Source organism: Oenanthe melanoleuca, chromosome 1A, assembly GCF_029582105.1.
Source record: "Oenanthe melanoleuca isolate GR-GAL-2019-014 chromosome 1A, OMel1.0, whole genome shotgun sequence".
NCBI lineage: Eukaryota > Metazoa > Chordata > Aves > Passeriformes > Muscicapidae > Oenanthe > Oenanthe melanoleuca.
In genome coordinates, this window is record NC_079334.1 from 36,235,542 (window position 1) to 36,260,957 (window position 25,416).

The following is a 25,416-nucleotide window of genomic DNA, read 5'->3' on the forward strand; positions in this document are numbered from 1 at the left end:
GATGTTTTGCCCATACCTCACCATTCTATAAATATTTTCTTTTCCTGTCTAAAAGATACTGATACTAATTTCCTACTGGTGCGTGAAAACACTTAGAAATAAAGGTAACTGTACAAAGGCAATTGGAATCAGATATATGCAAAGCTCTGGGGTGTCCAAGTAGGGATGTGCACTGAGAGGGAAATTTTTGTAGCTTACATGTAGTGATACTGAAACTGCTTTGTAACTACAGTGGATTAGATTTCAGACATGGACATAGGCACCTAGCAATGTTTAAGAAACCTGCTTGACATCCAGCTGCTACTTGAGGAAGTTTTCAGTATGTCCTATGTCATATTTGCATGTTTTTAGTACTGTGGGATATGTAAAATAATGTAAGCCTGATTCCTAGAGGTATCAACAATTTGAATAGAAATACTGACACAAATAACACATTAATGTAGAATGATGTATACGTGGGGTGAGGAGGGGGAGTGAAAAAGTAAATGTTTAACTTCCTTTCCTGTAAACATCTTTGAAGAATGCACACTGTTTTAAACAGAATATGATATGATTATGATATGATATGACATGATATGATATCATATGATATGTATACAGGATATGATACAGGATATACACTTTCCATTACTCTACTCTTTTTCTATGAAGTCACTGCAATGGTATCTATTTTGAGTCATATAGGTTGTCCCTTTAGATCAAAAAAAGAGGGTGAAAAGTTTTTTTGAGCAAAGAAAAATAAGCTTCTTTGGCACAATTCTTTGGACTTTACAAAGCATATGCATTGTCCACTCTCTATTCCTATTGGATTTCAATGAACTCTAGATAGAAGGGCAAGGGAAAATAAATAGCAACATAATACTGAGTTTTATTTTGGTACTTGTGATTTCATAGTACATTACACACTAAAAAAAAACCCAACAAAACATCTTAATAATTTACTCTCAGGAAAAGCATGAAGATGCAGCCATCTTTCTCCAAGTTTGAAAATAATGGCAAATCTGCAAAGACATTTAGCATGCATAATTGAGAAGAATCTCTCTGGTGTCTGTTTTAAAAGTCAGGGTTTGTGGGTTTTACAAGACACACCAACCTGACATAGAAAGGCTTTATTTAAAATGAGGTTTTTTCTGCACAAGCAAGTCATCACTGCTCTCCAGTCTTAGTAGGATGTTGCATCCCTTAACAACCAATGAGGTAGCAACAGAATGCCACTTAAGAGATACGAAAATAAAACAAATTATTGAAAGTGCTTATGCAGTTGTTTTACACTCTGATGGTCACTTGTAATTTATACCACTTAAGGCATTAGGGCCTATACAAACTTCTAGACAATAACAGGTCTGGAAAGCTTTGCAGAGAGCTCCTTCTTAAGGACTTTAACGTTAATTTAGCTACTAGGAAGGGGGTTAACGCCTGAACAGCCACTCCTTTCCCTTCTTTAGCAGCCTGTGCACTGCTGGGGGAGCGCAGCAGGGCACGGGCCCCACCAACAGAGAAATGGTAGCCAGCAGTGGCTACCATATATTCCACAGTACTAAAAACCCTCAATGGGCACCCAGAAGGGCCAAGCCCCCGCAGCCTGGGCAGCGCTAAGGGGAGCTGCCACTGCAGGCAGGGCAGGGCAGGGCAGGGCAGGGCAGGGCAGGGCAGGGCAGGGCAGCCCGCCGCCACGCTACCGCTCCCCACCCGCACAGCGCCATGCCCTTCGATAAGATGGCGGTTCCTCCCGCCGCTCCTCTACCAACATGGAGGGCCGCGCGCCCATTGGCGCCCGCTGCCGCCGCCGCCGCCCGATAGGCTGAGGCGCCACCTTCCCCCGGCCGTACTTTGCACGGCCTCGGCCCGAGCGGGGAACTACATTACCCAGCACACCCCGCAACAGGGGTGTTGCCTCGCGCATTTTCTTTTCTTACGCATCGCGGCTCCGTCAACTCCCGGGCGGGACGTACGGGGCGCGGTCTCGCGAGAGTCCGCGCGGGCCGGCGGAGGGGGCGCAGGGCGCGCCGAGACCGTTGTCGTGGGCCCATGGCGGCCGCGGAGGCGGCGGCCGCGCCCGACCCCAGCGGCCTCTCCCCGAAGGAGGAAGGGGAGTTGGAAGATGGCGAGATCAGCGACGATGACAACAATGGCTTCGGGCCCTGTGGCGGCGGCTCCGAGCCTGCCGGCGGCTTCGGTAGCGGCAGTAGCAGCAGCAGCAGTAGCAGGCCGTACTCGAGGCGCCGGCCGCCCCCCGGGCTCCACGGGAGCGGCTCCATGTCCTCCCCCGGGCGGCCCTTCCCGCGCTCGCGGCACCAGCCCCCGCCCGACACGGGACACGTGCACGGCCACGGCGGGTACCGGCCTAAGGACTCGTTCCGCTCCCACCCGCCGGCGCCGCGGATGCCGCCGGGCTCGCACTCGGACACGGGCCCCCGGCTCTCCTTCTGGGAGCGCAGCCACAACGCCTTGGACCGGTTCCGCTTCCGAGGCCGGCCCTACCGGGGCGGTGGGCGCTGGGGCCGGAGCCGAGGCTGCAGCGATCGGCCAGGCAACCCTCCCGGGAGGCCGCCCGGAGGGGGAGGCGGCGCCGGGTTCAGTAGCAGCCAGGGCTGGAGGGAGCCCTCGCCTCGAAAATGTATCCTTGAGACGTGAGCGGGGGCGGGCGGCCCGTGCCCTGCGGTGGGCCTGGGTGTGGCGGTGCCGCGCGACGTGGCCGAAAGCCCCGGGAAGGGACGCGTTTCCCTGCCGCTCTGGCGGTGGGATTCCCGCAGCCGTAACGGGCAGGGAGGCTCCCGAGCTAATCCTGGGGGTTGGCCGCGGAGCCGGCCCTGCTTAAGGAGAGGCTGCTGGGAAGTCGGATTACTGCTGTGACCTGGCTTGCGGCTTGGCCGATCCGTCGGGTGTAGGGAAAAAGGAAAAGCATAGCCTGAAAGGAAGCTATTGTCGGTTGGATTCCGGGCGGCTGCTTTTCCAGCCCCAAGTGCGAATATGGTGAAGTGGGGTCAGTCTTTGGTGCGGCAGTTTTAATATGTATAATTAGTGTCACAACTGTAAAGCTGAAACCCTAAGCTTGTTAATTTACTGCGTTGGGCAATTAAGGATCTACTATTTTTTTCATTTTCACTTTCATCCCTTCAGAGACTATTATACATAGATTTAGCTTTAGTCAGTTTTAGCTAAGCTGGAGTATGTCTGCACATACAAATTATATGTACAAATATTTATGTGGGTATTCAGATGAAAGCCATACCCTCCATTTCTTGTAGGATGTTCTCCACTGATTGCTCTTAAGAGCTGTTTAGGTGAATCATTAAGAGAGTTCTGATATTTCGTCCTTATAGGAGCAGGAATTGTGAAAGTGGTGGGAAAAACTTCCCATATTTTTCTTGTTTGCCATAGGAAGTAACATAAAGAACTGATGCTTGAGTGTAGCTTGAGGCAGCCTGGTTACTTGATGTAACTGCATTGTTGCCTAACTGAAAATGTAGATGAGTGTAAAAAACATTGAGCAAGAGAGATGGTGGTTAAATCCTATTCTCCAGAATTTTACAGTGTTTTATTGTCCTTCATATCAGTAGTCAAAGGATGTGTTTTTGCTAGACTGTGCAGGTTGATTTCTTAGAATTCTTGGATCTTGTTTTATGTACAAGATTATTATTTATGTAATCACTGTTTTTATTTGTTTAAATGTGGATGGAATATGTAAATTAGCAATAGAGATGCTTTTATTTAATTTTATCTGGTAAAGTTACAGCATTATCAAAGGCTTCATTGGAACTTTTCATTCAAGGGTTTTATCTTGAGAGGCAGCAAGTGAAGATGTGATTTGCCCAAGGTTTCACAGTAAGACAATTCTAATGCTGAAAATAGTTTTCAAGTCTATTACTTTGCAGTGTTGTTCTGAGTACCTGAAAGTGGTTACTTTCTGTGTGAGTCATTTGCAGGGCAAATGTAGAGATTGTCCTAAACAGACCTTGCAGTGTTTCTTAATGAGACTGAGGCAGAGTCATCTTCTCCCTTTTAATTAAAAGACTATTCAGAAACTGATAATTCCATTTTCAAACCAAAAGTAGAAAATGAGGATGTTAGGTGTTTTTATTCCTGGCATTTAAGATTCACTCATCTCTTGAAACATGGCAGATGGAGAATGTTCTATTTAATAAGTGAACATTCAGTAGTTTATCGATCATATAGTTAAGGAAGGTCCATGGTTTTCCCTCAGTATGAGTTATTTACTGTGTTTTTTGCATCCTTGCCACTGATACAGTCAGTATTAGAGAATTCAGAAATGATAAAGTACCTCCACGTTGCTAACATTAGTGGAATCCCGGTGTAATTCATTGTCATGTGGCTTCAGAGGAGACTTACATATCAACTGGTACAAGGAGACTTGTGGCCTGGAATGGTATTTGAAGTTCCCCCTGGAAAATTAAATGTTTTAAGTGTCTTGGGTCCTGGTTTTGGCTTCTTAGTAGCCGGTACAGTGCTGTGTTTTGGTTTTACTATGAAAATATTGTTGATAACACAATGATGTTTCAGTTGTGACTGAGAAGTGCCTACACTAAGTCATGGACTTCCAGTGTCCAATGCTCTGCCAGTGTGAGGAGGTGCACAAGAAGTAGTGTGCAAAGCTGAGACCCAGACTTGACCAAAGAGGTGTTGCCTGCCACAGAATGTCATGCCCAGTGGGGGGTTGGCTGAGAGCTGCTGGTTGCTGCGTGGGGCTAGGCTGGGCATCTCTCCGTGGGTAATGAGCAACTGTATTGTGTATCACCCTCCTTCCTTGGGCATTATTCCACTCTCTCTTTATGTTATCTCCCTTTTCATTATTGTTACTATTTTAATTGATTTCCATTATTAAACTGTTCTTCTTTCAACCCACTTTTCCTCAACTCACATTTACCTTTTTCCTAGTTCTTTCCCCATCCCACATTGGGAGGGAAGAGTGAGAGTGTGAGGTAGTAAGTTGCTGACTGGAGGTATACAATGACAGTCTGTAAGACAGAGCTTGTTTACTTGATTTATCCTTGGAACTTGTGCCTTGCACAGTGTTTTGTAGGAGTATATATGTAATATATGTATGTATAGAGTACAGGATATGGTGGAACACTTAAATAATTCTTGTTACTTTTTTTGGAATGTTAGCGTTTTATAGGCCTATCTCTTTCAATTCTTGGCAACTTTAATGTGAAGCTGTTCTATAGTAATTCTCCAGGAAATACTGCATAGAGAATTGTGGAATTTGAGTCTGAAATACAGAACCATTATGGGACTTTCCATTGAATTCTGAACTCTTGACCGCGTACATTTTTCTTCGTTTCTAACTCCCAGTTTCTTCTTTTTTGTTCTTGGATGAAGTTTCTCTTGAGTTGGTTGAAGCATAGTTGTCATTTTAATATGTACATGCCTGTCTGTCTTTCACAGCACTTCGTGTGGTCTTGCATTCTATGTATAGAATAAAAAAAATTTCCACAAACATGAACCACAGAATTTCTGGTTAACTCCATTGTGGGAGCTTCTAGCAATTGTATTATCCTGAGCACAAAAAACATCTCAAAACTGTCTTGTTATCCATCTCCAGATGACTTTAGAAGCTATTGCAGTATTCCAATAGCAAATAGCATTTAGACTTTCTTCTATAAATAATGGTAAGTCAATTAGCTTCAGAGTTCCCTGTTACTTATTAAATTACGAACGTAGCTGGTTCTTTAGAAGTAGAAATGCATTGGAAGGGAATTTTGCAGATATGCTTATTGCATAATTTGGTGTTACACTGCATTCAGCTTGTCGTATTTTCAGCATATTTATAGACTGTTTGATTGCTTTTTGGATTTTATGTAGTTTATCTTTGCTAGTTTCTGCTTTTTGTGCTGACACTTGAGAAAGCACTGTATAGCAAAACATTTCCTGGTATTATGGAAGTAGCTTTTGCAGAATACACATCGAGATTCTTCATACTAATGTTAGAACTTAACATCCAAGCAGTTGATACTTGTGAGCAGAAGACGAATATGTTTTTCTCTGGGTTCAGTATGTCTGCATTCAGAGGACACCTATATTTTAGCTTCTGATTTTACTCTGTCTCTTGTTTTAAGAGATGATACTGTTGAAAAAGCATTTTGTGTAACTGAGTGTGTGAGTCAGCTGTTATCACAGTGAGGTTGATACTGTGAGTCAAATGAGTAAAACCTGACTCAGTATCCTGAAAGATTTCACCTTGGGCATGATTATTTTACAGGATCGTTTTCAAAGGTCAGGTTAAGGTAAGAGGAGTTGAAACTCTAAAAGTGAGAACTTTTGTTCTGGGTAGAGGTGCCTAAGAATATTTTCACTGCTTGCCTTGGACATTCATAAGCAACGTTTTCTGAGTAATTAGTAATTCCCATTTGTCTTCAGCATCTCTGAACGTTTTGATTGCAAGTCTTTGTTACTTTTTTTTATTCCCTTCAGTTGTTCATTGATTCTTCTGTGCCTTACCTCATTTGCTGAACTGCAAATTTACTGCAGTGTGTAATTGTGCTATGGCCAGACTTAGTATTGGATAGATGTGGCATTTTATGAAGGGCTGAAATAAGTGAGAAAGAATTTAAGCTGTCGTCTTCAGAATGTCAGATGGGGAGTCAGTACTGGAGTTATGAACTCTGGAAGTTTGACTTTCCATGATAGAGAACCATCTCAGCATTATAGCTCTTGTTTCCAGGTGAATGGTGTAAGAGATGAGACTTCAGCAATTCATGACCACCTTGTCATAAATTGGATATTGTTGGTTTGAGAAAATGTTTGTCAATATGTAGTAATGGCCTTTTGCATGCTGCTTGTATTTATTAAGGATATTTTTCAAACTAGCCTAGTATATGAGATTGGTCATAAGTAACATTTGTCTTAATTTGTTCTTCAGTGGTAGTATTGCCACTGTTTTAAGATTATACAAGTTCTTGTCTTAAATTTCTTGACCAGTAATTCAGCTAAAACTTTTGGAAGGTCCCCATCTAGAAAGCAGAACTACTCATCTAAAAATGAAAGCTCTGTGGAAGAAAGTTTTGAGGATCTGCTCTTGAAGTATAAGCAGATACAATTAGAACTTGAACACATTAATAAAGATGAAAGACTGGCTTTGAGCAACAGGGAAGAAAATGAGAAACAAGATGATGAAAAAACAGTGGACACTGAGGACCAAAAAACTGTAGAAAATGACAGTATTAAAGCGGACACTATAAAAGAAGTACCTCCTGAGGAGAAAAATCCGGTTATGGGCTTTCAGGCATTTGAACTGAAACCTCTCAGACAAAAACTGCCTACTCCAGCTGAGAGGAGCAGATTGAAAAAAAGCAAAGAAGGAATGAAGCAGTCCTCACAAAAATCTGAAGTAACAGAATCTGGTCAAGGTAAAAAAATACTTGTAAACTTATTTTAGCCTGCAAAGTTCTATTTGCTTGCTATTATCTATTGTATTTATTAGGTGTTGGGGAAAACTTTACTGTCATAAAAATGTTAAAACTTCCAAGTTAAAGATTTGATGTACCTAACTCCTGTGTTTTGTAATTCCTTGAATTACATTACATTGAATGTTTGGAAGCATGTTTTGCTTTGGATTTATATTTTAAATAATGTGTTTTCTGAGACTGATTGTTTGGCAGAAGGCATGAGGACAAGACTTGAGTTTTTTAGTTGCTGTTCACAGCAGAAATCATTGACTTCACTGAAAGTTGTACTTCTGGTTTTGACTTGTTTTTTTCTGCAGAAGCAAAATGTGGGGTTTTTATAGCTGAAAAGAGAACATTTGGAGACCCCTTTTTCTGCATTTCATCTTTGTGTGTTTTCTTAAATGTAAGGTCAGGATTATGGAATATTCTGGGTTGGAAGACACCCACAAGGATCATCAAATCTAACTCTTAAAAACTTAATGTCTCATACAGGGATCAAACCCATGACCTTGGTGTTATTAACACCTTAAGGTATTTTCACAAGAATTATTTTGATCGTTGTTGATATTCACTAATAGTCAAGATATCATGGGCCAGAAATGGAAAGGATTTTTAGACGAAATTGAGCAAAAGGGTAGAATAAGTGTCTTGTCAAAGATAGTTTGGGACTGCTAACTAAAAGGGTAATTGCTGAGATGCATTAAACAGTTTCTGAAAACAAGTGATCATGTCCACTTGGCCTGTGGTAAAAGCACTTGAGCTTACTTCTAAATCTGCAGCAAAATAAAGCAGCTGACTTAAGCTTCCTACTCTAAGGCCTTCTTGTGCCTCTAGTTAGTGGTTGCTGTGGTTGAAGGTGGTGCTTGAGGCTATCACTTGTCACCTGATGTTTCCTAATTTGCCAGTGTGTGTAAACTATCAATTTGAGTGGGAAGAGACAAAGTAGTTAATGGATTGAATAAGAATGCAGGTGGGGTGAGTAATTGGCAGGAATATGGAGAAAGATAGTACTAGAGCACTGAAAGAATGATTTATGTATGACTTCAGAACAAGACAGATCTTGTAAGGAAATCAAAAAGAGAAAACTGATAATTAGTAGTCAAACCACCTCATTCTAATTTCTCACCCTTGTGCATTTCCCATTAATAATAGATATTTGTGTGTTCTTTAAAAGGTCATACAGGTTTTATTGACAGACATTAAGAAAACAAATAAATTTTGGTGATAAGAGAAAAACTAGTAGTCTGTGGGAAGAGAATGTAGCAGAACAGGAGAGTAAAGCAGCTATTTAAAAAGCAAAATAATCTCAAAGATCCAGCTTCCAAACTTAAAAACACTGAAGTTGATAATATAGTTAATGTGAGTGAAAAATAGATGCTGTAATATGCATATTAAGAGCATTTTATTTTTGCATGATACTCTGATATATGGATGGTCTGAAAGCAGACAGATTGTATGAATGAATGTTTATGACAATGCAAGGCAAGCTTCCAAAGAAAAATTCAGCTGTTATTGCAGATTCATGTGTGTTAAGTGAATATAAACTACATTAATATCCTTACTGCCCAATATGTGCTGCATGTATTGGGAAATTTGCAAAATTTGATTTTCCTGTTTTATTTGTTTTTAAATTGTGTACTGGATGTTTTTGCAGACTGTAAAAGTTGAGGAGCTTGTCTTAAAACTCAGGAAAAATTTCAGTCTCTCTCAAATTAATTCTCTGTGGCTCAGCTGCTCTGGCAGGCTTGACAGTATTCCCTACTTTACTTCCCATATTGTGTGTTAGCCTGTTGTGTCCATGTTGTCCCCTTCTGGTTTGAAAGAGCATTTGTATTTGAATAGAATGTCACTTCATGTGCCTGCATAAAAAAAACCTACTGTACCATCTGTCTTCCTATTTTCATCCTGTGAACTGGATGGTTAGGAACTTTACATAGTATACTAATTTTTTTGAATTTTTTTCTATAGTTCATATGGATATTAGATATTGCTCTTCTTTTTTTGTATGTGCATTTTTAAAAAAATGCATGTGTGCAAGGAGGAAGACCTTCAGCATTTTTTAAGTTTCAATTTTATTTACATATAAAGTCTTGGTGTACTTTAAACAGTGTCTTTCTGTTTGTAATTTTTATGAAGTGCTAAAGAAGAGTTAAAGCTGTACAGAATCTGAATTTATTTTCCACCATTTTGAATTGTGGGAAGGAATCTTTCTTTGAAGAAAGACTAATATAGCAAAAAAACCTCCAAGCTTCTCTAAACGTTTCCTTCCTTTGATGCATATAAACATATAAATGTATTCTTATATAAAAAATGTGTAATTCTTTTTGGCAGCCAATTATATGACTAATTATTTGCTATAATTATGTAATACAGCAATATGTATACCACACGTAAAGTATAGTATGTTTATATGCGTCTGTGTATGTGTGTTATGAGAATTGGCTATATTTTGGGAAGTCTAAGTAATCAATGTTTTAATGTATAAATGTTTAGTGGGAAAACAGAGCTGTACTATTCATTTCCAAAGGATAACTTTTTTCTGTTTTTCTTTTGGTGTGAATTAGAGCAAATATATTCTTACTGCAACTTTGTGCCTTTATATTTACTTCTGCAAAAGAATGACCAGTTACTCAAAATAGCTGCCAGTGAAATATGAGATGCGCAGGACAGCAGCTGATATGAGATGGTAGTATAAAACACATGACAAAAAGTCTTCTTTTCCCCTTGTCTACAAATCTGTTTTGCTCTGTTTCTTGAGAAAAGTACATATGAACCATAAGCCAGAGTCACTAAGAAATGACAAGTCTTGCTTTAGGCTTATGTAGTCGTGATGATTTTATCAGACATGCCAAATTTATATTAATGTTTGTTCATGTGATCTTGCATGTACCACTGTTATTGTTTTATATTGTATATCAGTGATACTGATAAAACTTGGTTGTATAGATGAAATTTCATATATCATTTTAATGTAGCTGTCTTATGAGAAAGAGCTTGTTCAAAAATACGGTATTTTTTCTTTTGGAAGGCACAGAAGACAAAGAGCAAACATCAGTGCGAAAGGTTGGCAGTTCGGATGTTGCATCTGAAAAGGTAAGAAAATTTTCCTCCGTAGATGAAGCATGATTGCATTATGATACTCTGATGGCTTTTTCCAAATGGCAGTCCAGAAACATTCTGGTAATAAGAACTGTCAATTTTTAAATAAATTACACATACCAGTAAAGTAGGAATTTGAGCTTTGTTTTAGTAAAAATATTTGGGAAAAATTTCAAAAGACCTTGTAAAGAAAAAGTTGTTAAATTGTGTTTCTTGACTTTCTGTCTTGTCCTTTCTTCTGTTTTCTTCTCAAGAAGCTGCTTGATGAGGAGGAGGAGATGTCTGAATTGCAACTTAGGCTTCTTGCACTTCAGTCTGCTAGTAAAAAATGGCAGCAAAAAGAGCAACAGGTGATGAAGGAAAGCAAGGAAAAATTAACAAAAACGAAAAGTGTAACTCAGAAAATCAAAGCCAGTACAAAAGCACATTCAACCAAAAAACCTAGTACTACAGGTAATGAGTTTAATGTTACTGAAATGGCTGTCAATGTTGTGGTATCAAAAAAGTTATGTGAGCAATGAGCTTTTAGTCATTCTAAAATCTTTCACATTTACTCAGAGCTCTTGAATAATCTAGGATTAGGTGGAATCAGTTAGGTAAGATGGAGTTAATCACGTACTTTTTTTATTTAAAGGCAAGCAAGCTTTGAGGAAACAACAGACAAAGACATCAAAGAAGATGCAGCAGCAAAAGGAACTAGACAGGCGGCAGAAAGAGGAAGACCAGAGGAAACAAGAAGAAGAGGAGGAAAGAAGAAAGAGAGAAGAAGAAATAAGAAAAATTAGGGACCTCTCAAATCAAGAAGAGCAGTACAATCGATTTATGAAACTAGTTGGAGGAAAGAGGAGATCAAGAAGCAGGGTAACAAATTTCGTACGTGGTGTTCTGGCATTACATTTAGGATTCATGAATAATTTGTGTCTTGCCCCACCTGGTTTGTGTTCACCATCCTGTCTGAATTCCTCTGTTCTTCTCCCTGCTTTCCCCACCCCTAGGATAATCAAAATATAGCAATGAAAGAAAAGCTCAATATACTTCAGTGTTTACAGTGTTTTAATCCCATTCTTTGACAGGCATTCCCCTTGATTTGCAAAATCAGTTTTGTATGAATCATACATTTGCAAGTCAATGGTAAAGCATTTTTCTCCAAAAGACATTTTGAACACAGTGATCAAAGAGCAACCTATAATTTAACAGTAACCAATCAGTGAAACTTCTTTGGCTTTCTTCTTTTAGATTTCAAGGTTTCTTCTCCATATTTTCAAACTTCTTCTGTGTATGCAACTTCAGTGGCTTGCTTCTTTCAAAATGTCATTGAAGGGCTTGGTTGCTTTCTAGTATTTTTTCAATGTAGTATTTAATCTATTTTGTTGAGGTATAAGATGTGCCCAGACAAAAGATAATTAGTTTAACCTCACATAGTGTCAAATCGATGAAGTAATAGAATTACTGCAGTGGCCATCATGCTGTCCTTGTAGGCTGTTCTTGTTCTCTCATATTGAGATTAGCAAAAGGCACTTGAGTAACTAGTGCCTGTCTCTTAAACATTGGTACATTACAGAAGAAAATGACTGTTTCTATGGCATTAATTCTTTTGGCCTGGAAGCAACAGAACCACTGCAGCTGGATGCTTCAAGTGCTTGAAGTTACTAATGCTGCAAGAAGAAACAACATCTAAGGGAATTGAGGCTCCTTGTTTAAAGTCATGTTGTAGAAGAATCATATTTATAGTAATACAGAGTGGAAAATGGAGTCTAAAAATGTTTGACTGTAAACAGTAAATATTCTAGAAGCTACCAAAATCTGAAAGATACAAGTTAAAGAGTCTGAGAAGTCATCCTTAGGTGCCGCATATTTTCAGTCCTGAACATTAATTGGCATCCATACCATGTTATGAGCTCTTTAAACAATCTGATTTATGAGTTGACAGTCTCCAAGTTTGTCTCAGTGTGGCATGTGGCTCCTTCTGGGACAGTAAAAGGATTTTTCACCTGTGAGTTGTTCCTAGCAAGGGTAGTTCAAGCATTCTTGGAAGTTGCCGTGGCAGATTACCAGAAATAATAAAGCATTTAATTCAATTGCAGTATTTCAGAAATACAGAATCATGCCTATTTGCCAGATATATAGTGACCTAAGAGATTCTTTAAAATTATTTCCATGTATCATAACAACCCCCACCCCACCATCCTTGAAGAGATACAGTTTTAAAACTTCCTGTCCATTTGTCTAGTTGCTACCAGCAGTTTGATTAAAAGCTAATATTCTGTTTCTTCTTTTTGTACAAGATAAGTAAGTTGTATTTATAAATCAATTAGAAGACAAAATTCCAATAGCCTTCTTGCAAAGTTTATTTCTTAGCGGTTTTCTATGAAATAATGATGTAAGAACAGCTAAATAAATCTTTTGTGTGTTCAGTCATCAGATACAGACTTGAGATGGTCTTTGGATAAGCCGTCTACAGAGAGTGCAGGAGGCATATATCAGTATGATAATTATGATGAAGTTGCTATGGATACAGACAGTGAAACTAACTCACCAGGTAAGACTTAGTTACAGTTTTCTTATATGGTGATTGGTAAAAATAAGTAAAGTGTAGGAAATAAGCCACTGTTCTAGAAAGAAAGTGTTTGTTTTGAGCTGTCTGAATTATAGAACTAACATTTTAAGGTGAACTAATTGTGTTAATGCTGACTCTTTCTATCTCTGCTGTAGGGGTATTTTTAAGGTCATCAGGGTATATTTTTCTCATTGCAGTACTGTGGGTTTTATGCTTGTATATTCCCAATCAGATGTGCTAGGGTGTTGACTGGACAGACAGCAGCTTTGCAAAAAAAGGGCCTGGGGGTCCCAGTGGACATTGAGTGACATGTGGGTCAGCAGTGTGGTTTTGGGTGACAGGCGAACCATAGCCTGGGTTGTGGCACTGAGTCTGTTTGGGGGTCAGTGGCTGGAGGGGCCTGTTAATCACTGATGAGATTGCCAGTTTTCTGGTTTCATAGTAGGAGAGAGTGGCATTCTAGAATAAGCCTGGCAAGACCTTTTTGTCAAAGGGAAGCTGTTTCAGGCATGTTTTTCATAAAGTTCATTGGGAGACTGAAGCACTTGGCTTACAGAAAGAGACTGAGCTGTGTTTGTGTTGAGGAGATTAAGGAAGGATTTTGCTCGTCTTCAACTTCTTTGTGGGCAGTTGCAGACAAAACAGAACCAAACTTTTCAGTCAAGTGGGCAACAGAAGGACAAGCAGCAGCACTTAAATTGTAACAAAACAAATCCTGCTTAGAAGATGATCAAACTAGAACAGGTTTAAATGTTGTGGAATATCCATCGTCAAATATACCTGGAACTCGATAACCTGATTTTGGGGGCAGCCCTGCCTTGGGCACTTGTGCTGGGTCATACATCTTCCAGAAGTCTCTTCCAGTCTAAATGATTTATTGACTCTTGAGTCTGAGGTGCATTTGAGGTAGTTGGGTTTCTGCATTCCATTTCAACATGTTGAGAAAAATTAATTAAGCACTTGATTGGCTACTTTTTAAATCTTGATTTTCATCTTCCACTCTTTTTTCTTCTTTTTTCTCCTTTGTCCGCCCTCCTTATACATTACTTTGTTAAAATATTACACCTGCTATTTTGTACATGTAAGCTACACAAATCTCTGTTAAAGCATCTCAATCTCTTGTTTAATGTTTCAGAATTTATCAACTGTGCTTTGGGTCTGCTTCTGTGCTACTTTGTGTTGTGTTGCATTTTTGGTAGCCTGTAATCGGGCTACTGAGATATTGTTTTAGAAGGTAAATTCTTGCAAATTAAATTTGGTTTGAGGGCTGCATTACATAGCAGTACTGGTTGGCTGTACTTGTATTTTGTATGTAAAACAGAATAAGAAAACATAACTACTCTTTTTAAAAATATTCATACATGTAAAAAAAAGGTACTGTGCTATGTCCTTTGGTGTTATCTTTGAAATTAATGCATCATAAAAACACTTGTTTCTTTCTGCTACATTAAGTCAGTTGAAGCATAAAGCATGAGTTGTTTTTTGACAAATATCTGTCAAATATCTTACATTCAGTATTTTAATTACAGCTTCTTCCCCAGTGCAGCCTCCTTTCTTTGAGTGTCCAGTAGGATATTTTCCCCCTCCAGTACCACCGATTTCCTTGCCACTACCTCCTCCAATTCCAGTAAGTAACCTTGATAAGTCTCATTTTGTATCTGATTTCTAATGCTAAAGCTAGGATTAAACTTAGATTCTAGTTTTGGTACTATACTCTGTTTAATGATTCCTTTGAAATATCTGTTAGACTTGTGGTTACTTTTTTAAAACTCTTTATTTCAGCTGTCTCTTGGCTGATGCAGTTGCTGGTTAATGGAGGTTTCCCTATTGAATTGAAATTCTCTTCGTTGTTAGAGCTATGTTTCTTTATACAGAAAGCAAAAATTGTCTGAAGCACATAAGGAAAAAGAATGAATTTGAATTGTTAGCACAAGGCAACTTTGCCTCTCATCTCTAGGCCACATATGTAGGTAGATAAGCTTGATTGCTGACTTGTTACCTAGTTGGGTGAAAGCCAAGACATAGCTCATCAGTCATTCAAACTTTGTGCCTTTTGACTGTGTTTTCTGTCTTCTCACCTAAGAGTCCACATGGAAATTGAATTAATGTGGCATTTTTTTCACTACCAGTTTTTTTCAGTGAATGATTCATTGTTACTCTTCTCAGAAAAGCAATAGAAAGGTACTATTTTCTCTCAAAACAGCTTATGAACTTTTGACTGAGGGAAATTGTAGTTTTGTTAGCTAAGACAGTTTGATAAAACTGTTTAAAGGCTGCTGGTCAACTATATTTCTCTGGCTAGACTACTCTGGTTCAAATTCTCATTTAGATTTGGTTTGTATGTCTCCACAGCTTCCACTATCCAAATCTAACTTTATTGCTTCCATTAATCTCTGTGACAAATAAATAACTGTTCAGTGACAGCCTTTGACAGGGATGTAAATGTAGTTTGAATATTAATTAAACTGACACAGTTTAGGTTACTTTTAAACCATGGAATAATCTAGATCTCAACCTATGCTAGGTAATCATGAAGGACTAGTAATTTTCATATTTCACATGTTTGTTTTACCTTTTTTTTTTTTTTCTCAGCCTGTACCGTCTTTGAGCCATCTTTACATGGAGGGTATTCCTTGTGTTTCTCTTGAGCCACCTCCACCTCTTCCCCCTCTTCCCCCTGAAGAGCCTGAACAACCACCAAAACCTCCATTTGCTGATGAGGAAGAGGAGGAGGAGATGCTCTTACGAGAAGAATTACTTAAGTCTCTAGCCAACAAGCGTGCTTTCAGAGCCGAGGTACTCTATTGTCTTTTGAATGTAAGCCTCTAGGTGGCAGTCTTGACCAAAATTTCAATGCAACCTGCTATAAGTGAGGCTTACAGGGGTTTTATGCTGCATTTCTGGAGACTTGGAAAAAAAATCAACGGGAGCCGCTCTGGAATTGTAAATTGCACCTTTCCTGTTATTTCTGAAGTAATTATGAAACTTCAAGGTACTGAAAATCGACTAAGTCAAAGAAATGGGGTTTTTTCTGCCAGAAAATGTTTATTACGTTTGAATTTTTGGTTAGAGTAAGACAAGTAAGTTAGTTTCAGTCTTCTAGGAAAAGGAGTTGGAATAGCTTAAGTTTTTTTTGTAGTCCTTGTTGTTGTTTGGGGCTTTTTGTTGGAGTGAGAAGCTAAGCTTGATGTTTTGAAAGAATATATTGGTTTTGAGCTTACTTAAATGGTCTTTTGCAATTAACCTATGAATAACTGGCCTGCTCTTGTGTGCCTTTTTGATATTACTGCAGAAATGCAACATTTCTCTAATACATTTCCATAGTCTGCCTAAATCACATTTTCAAGTTCCGAGACATGTATGAAAGTTTCATTTATACTGATGCTTTTTGAAATAGCTATGTATGGTGTGTATTTTTAATACCATATTTTCATTTTATTATTTAGGAAACATCAAGTAACAGTGGTCCACCTTCCCCTCCTGTTCCAGACAACTTGCAGCCTGTGCCAAGAAGCAATTTGTCTGCTGTCAGTATTAATACCGTGTCTCAGCCACGAATGCAAAATACAAAGTTTGTTAGAGTACCGAGGCTTCCACGAGCAGTGATCACAGTAAGGAAATACTGGTGCTTCCTACTAATAAGACTATGAGTTGAAACTGAGCTTAGTTTAAGTGAAGAGCAGATTTAGACTTAGGTTTTCTAGTAATACAGCACAGAAGGGTGAAGCTTCAGTTAAGCATTTGAATTATTAAACACTTTGACAGTCCATATGCTCTTGTAGAAAGAATTTGACGCTGAAGCAAGAAGTTACAGCCGAAGAGAGCATCAAAATATGCCAGCATACAGTGAACTAAGAGATCATAAATATTGGTCCATTATTTTCTTACCCAGACTAGAACAGACACCATTGCCAATACATTTTCATTTTAAAAAATGTTTTCTTGATGGGGTTAATGTTTTAAAAGACACTTAGAGCTTTGACAAGGTTCTGTTCTGAGATAAAGGGTAATATATAACTATATATAGTTATATATATATATGTGTAGACAATATAGTTGTCCAGATCTGCAGTGGGAGATTGGAAGAGCAGTCCTGGAAATGTGGAATAAGTTGCTTTTTTTCCAATCTCTAACTCCAGAGCATTTGAGGTTAATCTAGATTGTCTGCTTGTTTCTGCATTTTTCTTTGTGCTGGAATTGGTAGTCACCTGATCTTCAGTGAGCTTTTTAAATTTGTGTTGGCAAAAGGTGATTAATCATGATTTCATCTGTTCATTACATTCTGTTAGTGTTCTACCAATTAGAGTGCCTGAGCAGCTCACTGTAAGAGCAGCTAAATATAACTGTGGGACAAGAGGTACGGCGACTGTGTAGCAGAAAGATGTGAGGGAGTTTTGATATGTTGTCTACCACACCAATTCTAATGCAGATTTGATTGGCTGTTACCTATCAGTTACTTTAAAAAAAATCCTTGCAAATGACAAACGATAATTTTAATTGCATTTAAAGTAATTCATCAAGTGTAGGAGCTAGATGTTTGTGGTATTTGTGCTATGACCATGGACCAATAAATGGTCCAGATACTTGGGAGTAGGTTGAAAATGTGAAAGGTTGTAACCTTTCCTGTTATGACGTTGAGACTGTGTAATATTACAGTCTTGTGGAGATGTACAACTGCTTATTTTTTTCTTACAATGTAGGACAAAAGGAGTTAACCTTTTTATCTTATAAGTATGTGTTCTGTTTCACCTGTGTCTTCAACTTTGTCTTCTTACTTTTACATTCTCACTCCAGCTTCCAAAACACAAGTCTGTTGTGGTTACATTAAATGACTCAGATGACAGTGAGTCTGATGGAGAGCCCTCTAACTCAACTAGCAGTGTGTTTGGTGGACTAGAATCTATGATAAAAGAAGCAAGGAGAAATGTTGAGGTAAATGCTGTCAAAATTATAATAATTTTAATGAATTTTCTTTATATAAGGAGTTTAAACTTTAGAATTTGGTCAAGAAATACTGAATTGCATCAGAAGGGGGTAAGAGTGAGTAAATAATTCCTGTCTGGGCAACTACATTGTAATTTGGATTGCACAAGATAATATCTGAAGATAGAACTTGTAATACATTTTGGTGTGATTTTTTTTCAAATAAAATTTAATGCGTTGTCAAGCAAAAAAGCAGTGGCTTGGAAGATCTTACTAACCTTGAAGAGCTTTAAGTTAGTGCTGAAATTCCTCTTGTAAATATTATTTGATAGCTATATGTTAAATTAGTGTGACTGGTACTGACTTGAGTCTAATTGTAATAGGCATCAAAAATCAAAGCCCCTCCAAAATCAGAAAAAGAGAATGATCCAATGCGAACTCCAGAGGCTCTGCCAGAAGATAAGAAAATAGAATACAGACTTCTGAAAGAAGAGATTGCCAGGTAACCTTAGTTTAATTGTTAATGTAATACGTGTGTTATTTGTACCCCTGTACTAGTCTACTTTTGTGACTTGATGGAAGATCTGAGTTTAAAAAGCTTGCCATTACCTTCAGGCTTTTCCCCCCATGGAGTTTTTTGGTATGACAACATAGAGGTTTAAAAAAAAAAAAAATCCTTGTATCTGAACTGACTTAGAGTAACTGATTGCAGTTGTGGAAAGTACTTTTTCCTTTTAACTTGAAATCTTGTTCTGCTACTTTTATTTGGGAGTATACATTAAAATGAGTGTTGAAGGTACTGAGCATCTTTGTTTTTAACATTTCTGTTTCAGTCGTGAGAAACAGCGCTTAATTAAGTCTGATCCAGTGAAGAACAATTCATCCCCTGCAAATTCTGATGGTGAAGTTGATGGAATTGGGAGAATAGCAGTAGTGACCAAACAAGTCACAGAAGCAGAAGCAAAGCTGAAGAAAAACAGGTATGCATTTCACTGTCAAAGTCCTTTTGCTTAACAATATGAAAAGAGGAAATATTTCTAAATGTGTAGCATTTGAAAAAAAACTAACCACTTTTCCTGTTGTCTTGAACTATTCAGCCTTTAATTCTATTGCTGTGCAAAAGGAATTGTGTTGTAGTGCCAGTGTGGTGTTTGATAACTTCTAAATATGGTTTGTCATACTAAGTGTTTTTGGCTGTGTTTGTGTTCAGTGACTAGAATATGATTTGTACCACCTAATATAGCTTTTCTCTTGTGGCATGCCTGTTCTGTGTTCCTTACCCTAATTTCAAGTTATGGTTGGAAGTATAAGTGCTTTGCATCATCTTCTCAGCTTCTTTTGCCACTTGATTATTTCTGTATGTTCTTGTGAACAAACTGGATTGTGGTCAGTCCTCAGCTGAAGAACAATTTTCCCTCCTGTCTTTATCCACACCCATCTACCTAAGTGCTTATCTTCCTTTGATGCATCACTTTTTATGATTTGTCTACACTATTGTTGTGCCATAATATTATGGCTTGTAATCTGGTAGTGTGTGTATGTGCCCTAAGATGGAACTAGGTTAATAGAAAGCAAGAATGTTTGTGTTTTGGTTGTCATTATATTAAAAACAGTCTTAGAGCATTTGCTTAACTTCCCCTGTCTTTGTAACTAGAACATTTCATTTGCATTATACTTATATACTGAACTGGGGATGCTGAAATGTGCTGTATATATTGACAGTATTTACTGTCTTACAGATGTTAGAACTATCTGGAGAGGCTTAATTTGTAGTCTTTTCATGAGGAGAGCTGTGCTCTTAACTGTGGTTTTGGAGGAGCAGCTCTAAGCAGCTTACCTTTGGAAAAATTGTGTACATTCCTTTTCTATTTCAGAATGTTGTTGATGAAGGATGAGTCTGTCTTGAAAAACTTATTACAACAACAGGCCAAGAAGAGAGAGAATGTTCGAATTGCTGAAAATAAAATTAACAAACTGGCTGAACAGCTACAAGCAACAGAGAAGATATTGAATGCTAACAAGGCATTTCTCAAGAGGCTTCAGGAACATGTAATTGGCACTATGAAATGTTTGTTTCCTAGAGCTGAAAATCTTGAAATGGGCTGCCTGAAAGCTATAGGCTTTCTTTGAATTACTTACTAATTCCCATTTAGTTATATTATATCTCATTAATTCCATGTAATTATATTTTATTATCTGGTCATATCTGTAAAATTGCATCTTGCTGTAGTATTTAGTTTTTATTTTTGTTTTTTCAGATACATAAAGTTCAACAACGAGTTACAGTAAAAAAAGCTTTGGCGTTAAAATATGGAGAAGAACTTGCTCGAGCAAAAGCAGTAGCAAGTAAGGAAATTGGAAAACGAAAGCTAGAGCAAGATCATCTTGGTGTAAGTCAGCACGCTTTTAAACCAAACTACTTGGAAAAGAGTATCCATTTTGATAAACAAAGTTCAAGTGGAATTCCAGGAAAACATTTCAGAAGTAATGTAGGGAGTATTCCTATTGATTTTGTTAATTTCTGAGAATTCAAAAAAACGGTATTCATTTGAGAAAGAAATCACTTCAAAACCTTCATTTCTATGCTAGAGGAATGGTGTTCATAAGTAATAAGAGGAGCCATAAGGCTGTGAAAGAAGAGAATACTTTACTGTCTGTAGGCACTAATGATTTTGTTAAACTATCAATCTAAGTTGCTGCAGAGGGGATCTGATACTGTTTTGAAAAACAAAATATACCAAAACAAGGCTAAAATATTTTTCTAAATTTTAATGCTCCTAGTCTCAGCATCATTGTGTGTACTTGTTTTATAGCTCAACTTTTAATTGGGGCCGGAACTTCTGTTGAAGATGGCCATGATGTAGGGTAATTTTTATTGCAAGACCTGCAAATCTGCTGCTTGAGTTGTGGCAGACTTTTGTTGTGTTCCTGCTGTTTGTTGAAATCTTTGGGCAAGAGTTTAAAATATGTTTATAAACTCTGAATTAAATATTCTTCCTGTGTTTTTCCCTCCTATGTTGATAGATCAGTAGGTGAGAAAATAGAAATAGAATCTTTTTCCTTTTCAGCCAAGCAAAATGTTGAAATTGGATACCTCCCCTGCATCAAGTCCAAAAAAGCCTTCAGCAGAATTGATTGCACTAGAGAAAAAACGACTACAGCAACTAGAGTATGAATATGCTCTAAAGATTCAGAAGTTGAAGGAGGCCCGTGCACTTCAAACCAAGGAACAATCAAATACTACACCTCATGTAGAAGAGGAATCTGAATTTGCATTACCTCAGCCATCGCTTCATGATCTCACACAGGACAAATTGACTTTGGACAGTGAAGAAAATTACTTTGATGATGAAGTTTCATCTAATTCAAACAGAGAACGAAGGAGGTCTTTCAGAGAATCTAATTCTTTTACTAAGCCGAATCTTAAACACATGGACACTCCAAAACAAGATACTATAAACAAACTTTCTAAAAAGGCTTCAGAGGAGCCTGAGCTGTTCCTTGGGTTGAATATTGATGAACTGAAAAAACTTTACGCTAAAGCTGATAGCTTGAAAGAGCTGCTTACGAAAAGTACTGCCTTTATTGTGCCTAAGGAAGATCTCTTGTGTGGTCAGGTAAATGTTTTACAGCTAAATGTGAAGCTTGTCTTTACTAGGTGGTATCCCAACTGCTGTATATCTGTTTGTCTGTTTCCTAGGAAATTTCAGTGGACATGGATGTTTTTACATCACAAAGTAAACAAGCTGAAGTGAAACCATTTCCGTTTGGACCATATCGTAGTCCTCTTTTGCTGTTTAAATCCTACAGGTATGAAGGCTGTAGCAGCTCTTTGACTTAAACTTGTGTTCTTGTTCAAAGGTTCTTCAGTGCTCTTCCTTGATACCCAGGCACATACAGAAAGACAAATCCTAGTGAGAAACTTGACTATCCCTAACGATGTTGTCTAGTTTAGGGAATCTAATGATTTTGTTCAGGCTTTTTTTTTCCTGCTATGCACATGTCTCTTGGTTTTGCGCAATATGCTGCTTGTACATTGTATTGCATGTTATTTGATACAACTAAACTAAAAAAGTGGTTAAGGATTTTTATATCTAGCATGAAGCAGTGTATCCAAGAAGCATATTTCAATTATGCAGTCTTTCAGCTTGGCTAGGATTTACATTATTTGAGTCAAAATTGGCTCAATAATCTATTTTTTGATTCCTCCTCAGTGGAAAGATGCATAATCACAGTGATTCATCTTGACTTGACAGTAACATCTGCAAGTGTAATCAATTTGGCACATCTGTCTTTGGACTAAAGCGAACTTTGTTCCTACAGATCAAATTTTAGAAAACAAGGGTCTGGAATTTAAACTGGAAAAGTTGTATCCATGCGCTTCAGGTTTTTTATTACTGTGGTCTTAAGTAGTAGAAGATGGAGGATGCCATATTTACAGGAGTAATAATTTTAATTTGTAGGTTATGACGTCAATTCCTGAAGGACCTGGAAATGCCAAAATTGATGTAGTCAAGACTTCAGTTAAAGATCTAACACAAGTGTTAGTCTGCTAGAAAGAACTAAGACTGGTTTTGTTTGTTTAAACATTTTAAGGCTGATACTTTTTTTCCCCCCACTGTTTCTTCAAGTTAATCTTTAACAGTTCTCTTTACAGTTCTATTTGATATCGGTCTTAATGCTGACTAGAGCATGAGAATTTGTATAAATTACTGGAATGCCCTTTCAGTAGTTGGCTTTCCATACTGGGTTTTTACTACACTTCCTGTTTTCATATTAATGAAGTTCTGTACCTAAAGGAAGAGAATGCTAGAGGAAAACTTAATTAGGTTGATGCGGGAGTCTCCTGGAAGTATTCCTTTGTTTCCTTCCTCACTCTTGTTTTTCCCTTGTTCTTAGCCTGGAGGTTAATTATGCTTTTGGTTAGTAGCAGGGCTTTGGAAATAATGAGATTTCATATAGATTTTGATTTTTAATTATTTTTTTTAGAAAACTGATATCTTGCCTTGTGTACTTTATGACAATAATTCACTGTTTCATTTTAGGTTTAGTCCTTATTTTCGTACCAAGGAAAAGCTGTACCTCAGTTCAATAACGTATAGCAATATGATTGAGCCAAAACAGTGTTTCTGCCGCTTTGATTTAACCGGCACGTGTAATGATGATGACTGTCAGTGGTAAGTTAGCCTGAAATAAGTATGATTTTCTTTTCTTTGAAAGATCTGGATATGTGATCCTATGCACAAGTTCTAGACAAGGTTATTTTTAATGCTCTATTAAGATATTTTGTTGGAAAAAATCCCCTTTCATCTAAGCCGTGGAGAAAGATGAGGCTCTTTAGTTTTAAGTTTAGAAAAATAGAATGGCCTGATAGAGAATATTTCATGTTTTTCTAGTAATTCAAATGGAGAAATGTATGGAAAAATGTATAGCAAATAAATGATTAAGTGTAAAAACATAATAATATTTTATTTTCCTGGAAAAGTACTAGCTAGGTTTGTTCTTTAAAGGCTGGTGTTAAATTGTATTAAAAGTAATTTATTTACCATTGTTGTGCAGTTTATTTAAAAGTGAATATGAATTGCTTAGGAAATAACTCAATATGGAAACCTACTGGTGAAACAGGAGTGAACTTTATTCTGGATCAGCTTTTAGCTGTTGTCATCAGACCATTGTTTGACTCTTTAAGAGTGGTATCTAATTCTTATAATTACCTTATTTGAACTGGAAAGTTCTAAATACTGTGGTGTAGATTTAAGTTTAGAAAAAGCCCAGATATATTTAACCAAATTTCAAAGCAAAAAATAGTATTTCTGTGGGTGTTGTTTTCTTTTTGCCTCACCCAAGTGTGTACTAGAACTTTAATAATTTGTTGCTATGATAAATATATTAATTGCTTATTTATTTTGTTCTAGGCAACACATGAAAGATTGCACTCTTAGCCGTAAGCAGCTCTTTCAGGATATTCTGTCTTACAATTTAGAATTGATTGGCTGTTCAGAAAAAAGCACTGATGAGGAAATCAGCACTGCCACAGGTTATTATGAGTATTTTTTTTTCTCTTTTTTAATCTAAAAATTAATTTTTGAAGGGAATGGGTTTCATTAAAGGCTCTAGGTGCAAGGACTTGGATGTGAAGCAGTATGTAAGATGCAGCTATATGAAGTTTCTTCGGTTGTCCATTTCAGTCCTTTGTAGTGGATATTTACCTTGGTGCCTTAAAGAAACAGTCACGGATCTGAGGAACATTTCACTCCAAAAAAAAGTATTGCTGGGATTCAGGGTGTTGGGGAGCAGTGAGCATGGAATCTTTACCTCTCTTCTTCCTTAGTTCTTTCTGTAACTATTGGACTGACCTGTTTCAGTGAAGCTGAAATTTTATAACAATGCCTTTGCCATATAGGCAAGTTGTCAAAGAGAACTTCCTTCTTTTTCATTTCTTTGTGCTAGTGTTAAATCACCATGCCTCTTAAAGCTAAATTTACCATAGATTGTGTTAAATTGCTGTTAAGTTACTGAACTGTTTTACTCTAAATGCTTACCTAAGTTGCCCATATTCTTGTTTCAGAAAAATATGTTGAAAAACTTTTTGGTATAAACAGAGATCGTATGTCAGTGGATCAGATGGCTGTTCTTCTGGCTAGCAACGTCAATGAGAGTAAAAGTCACAGTAAGTAACTTGGTAGATTAAATACAATATGTATAAACGTTTAAAAATTACATAGGTACCTTGATCATTTTATAAACCAAGGATATATTTTATATTATTTATCTCAGCATTATAAATTCTGATTATGGTGAAATAAAGTCAATGGCATTTAAGGCAATAATGCTGTAGTTCTGGAGTTCCATTTGTAGAATTTATTTATGCACTTAAGCACAATAAATTTTAAATAAGCAGTATTAAAATATATACACTTCTGTTGAACTCACAGAATCATTTTATCTAAAGTCTTTATTAGGAAACGTATTTTACTCTTCAATACAGAAAAGTTAGATTTTTACTACTTTATTTACAGCACCTCCACATACAACTTGGAAAGAGAAAAGGAAATGGAGACCAAAGTACTGGAGAAAACCTCTGTTAGATAGTAGCAGCAGTGAAGAGGAACAGTTTGTTGGACCTATTAAATATGGTAATCTGGATGTGTGGCACTCTTTAAATTAGTACTGGAGGAGAAAACCCACTAACCTGTTCCTAACATGTGATTTTTAAAGTGCTTCTTGAGAAAACCAGTGCTTTTAATAGTTTTCTTGACTTTATACTTCCTGTATGCAAGCTTTATTTTGCTTAAATTTTTGGCTAAAGGTTGACCTACATTTGTAATTATTTTAGATTTTTTCTCTAATGGGACTGGAAATTAGGGTGGGATTTCTCATCCTATTCTTAAAAGGAACATAAGGAACTGTTTCCCTAGAATGTTTCAGGCT

General features: G+C 37.6%; 1 protein-coding gene across 8 annotated transcripts in view; it reads left to right on the forward strand.

Annotated features, from left to right (window-relative positions):
• Nucleotides 1–1,952: 1,952 nt before the first annotated feature.
• ZFC3H1 (zinc finger C3H1-type containing) overlaps nucleotides 1,953–25,416 on the forward strand; it is a 40,985-nt gene continuing 17,521 nt past the window's right edge. The window contains exons 1-20 of one of the 8 annotated variants that reach the window (XM_056512811.1): nucleotides 1,953–2,617; nucleotides 6,948–7,367; nucleotides 10,435–10,499; nucleotides 10,760–10,958; nucleotides 11,140–11,378; nucleotides 12,921–13,044; nucleotides 14,592–14,689; nucleotides 15,655–15,858; nucleotides 16,509–16,673; nucleotides 17,857–17,994; nucleotides 18,369–18,487; nucleotides 18,819–18,965; nucleotides 19,860–20,034; nucleotides 20,244–20,375; nucleotides 21,054–21,602; nucleotides 21,686–21,795; nucleotides 23,031–23,162; nucleotides 23,901–24,022; nucleotides 24,554–24,655; nucleotides 25,005–25,121. In XM_056512811.1, the coding sequence (XP_056368786.1) occupies nucleotides 2,029–2,617; nucleotides 6,948–7,367; nucleotides 10,435–10,499; nucleotides 10,760–10,958; nucleotides 11,140–11,378; nucleotides 12,921–13,044; nucleotides 14,592–14,689; nucleotides 15,655–15,858; nucleotides 16,509–16,673; nucleotides 17,857–17,994; nucleotides 18,369–18,487; nucleotides 18,819–18,965; nucleotides 19,860–20,034; nucleotides 20,244–20,375; nucleotides 21,054–21,602; nucleotides 21,686–21,795; nucleotides 23,031–23,162; nucleotides 23,901–24,022; nucleotides 24,554–24,655; nucleotides 25,005–25,121 (3,946 nt within the window). In that variant the 5' untranslated portion in view covers nucleotides 1,953–2,028. The remainder of the gene's footprint in view (nucleotides 2,618–6,947; nucleotides 7,368–10,434; nucleotides 10,500–10,759; nucleotides 10,959–11,139; nucleotides 11,379–12,920; nucleotides 13,045–14,591; nucleotides 14,690–15,654; nucleotides 15,859–16,508; nucleotides 16,674–17,856; nucleotides 17,995–18,368; nucleotides 18,488–18,818; nucleotides 18,966–19,859; nucleotides 20,035–20,243; nucleotides 20,376–21,053; nucleotides 21,603–21,685; nucleotides 21,796–23,030; nucleotides 23,163–23,900; nucleotides 24,023–24,553; nucleotides 24,656–25,004; nucleotides 25,122–25,416) is intronic. The other 7 variants (XM_056512749.1, XM_056512776.1, XM_056512794.1 and 4 more) reach the window with 7 other exon arrangements.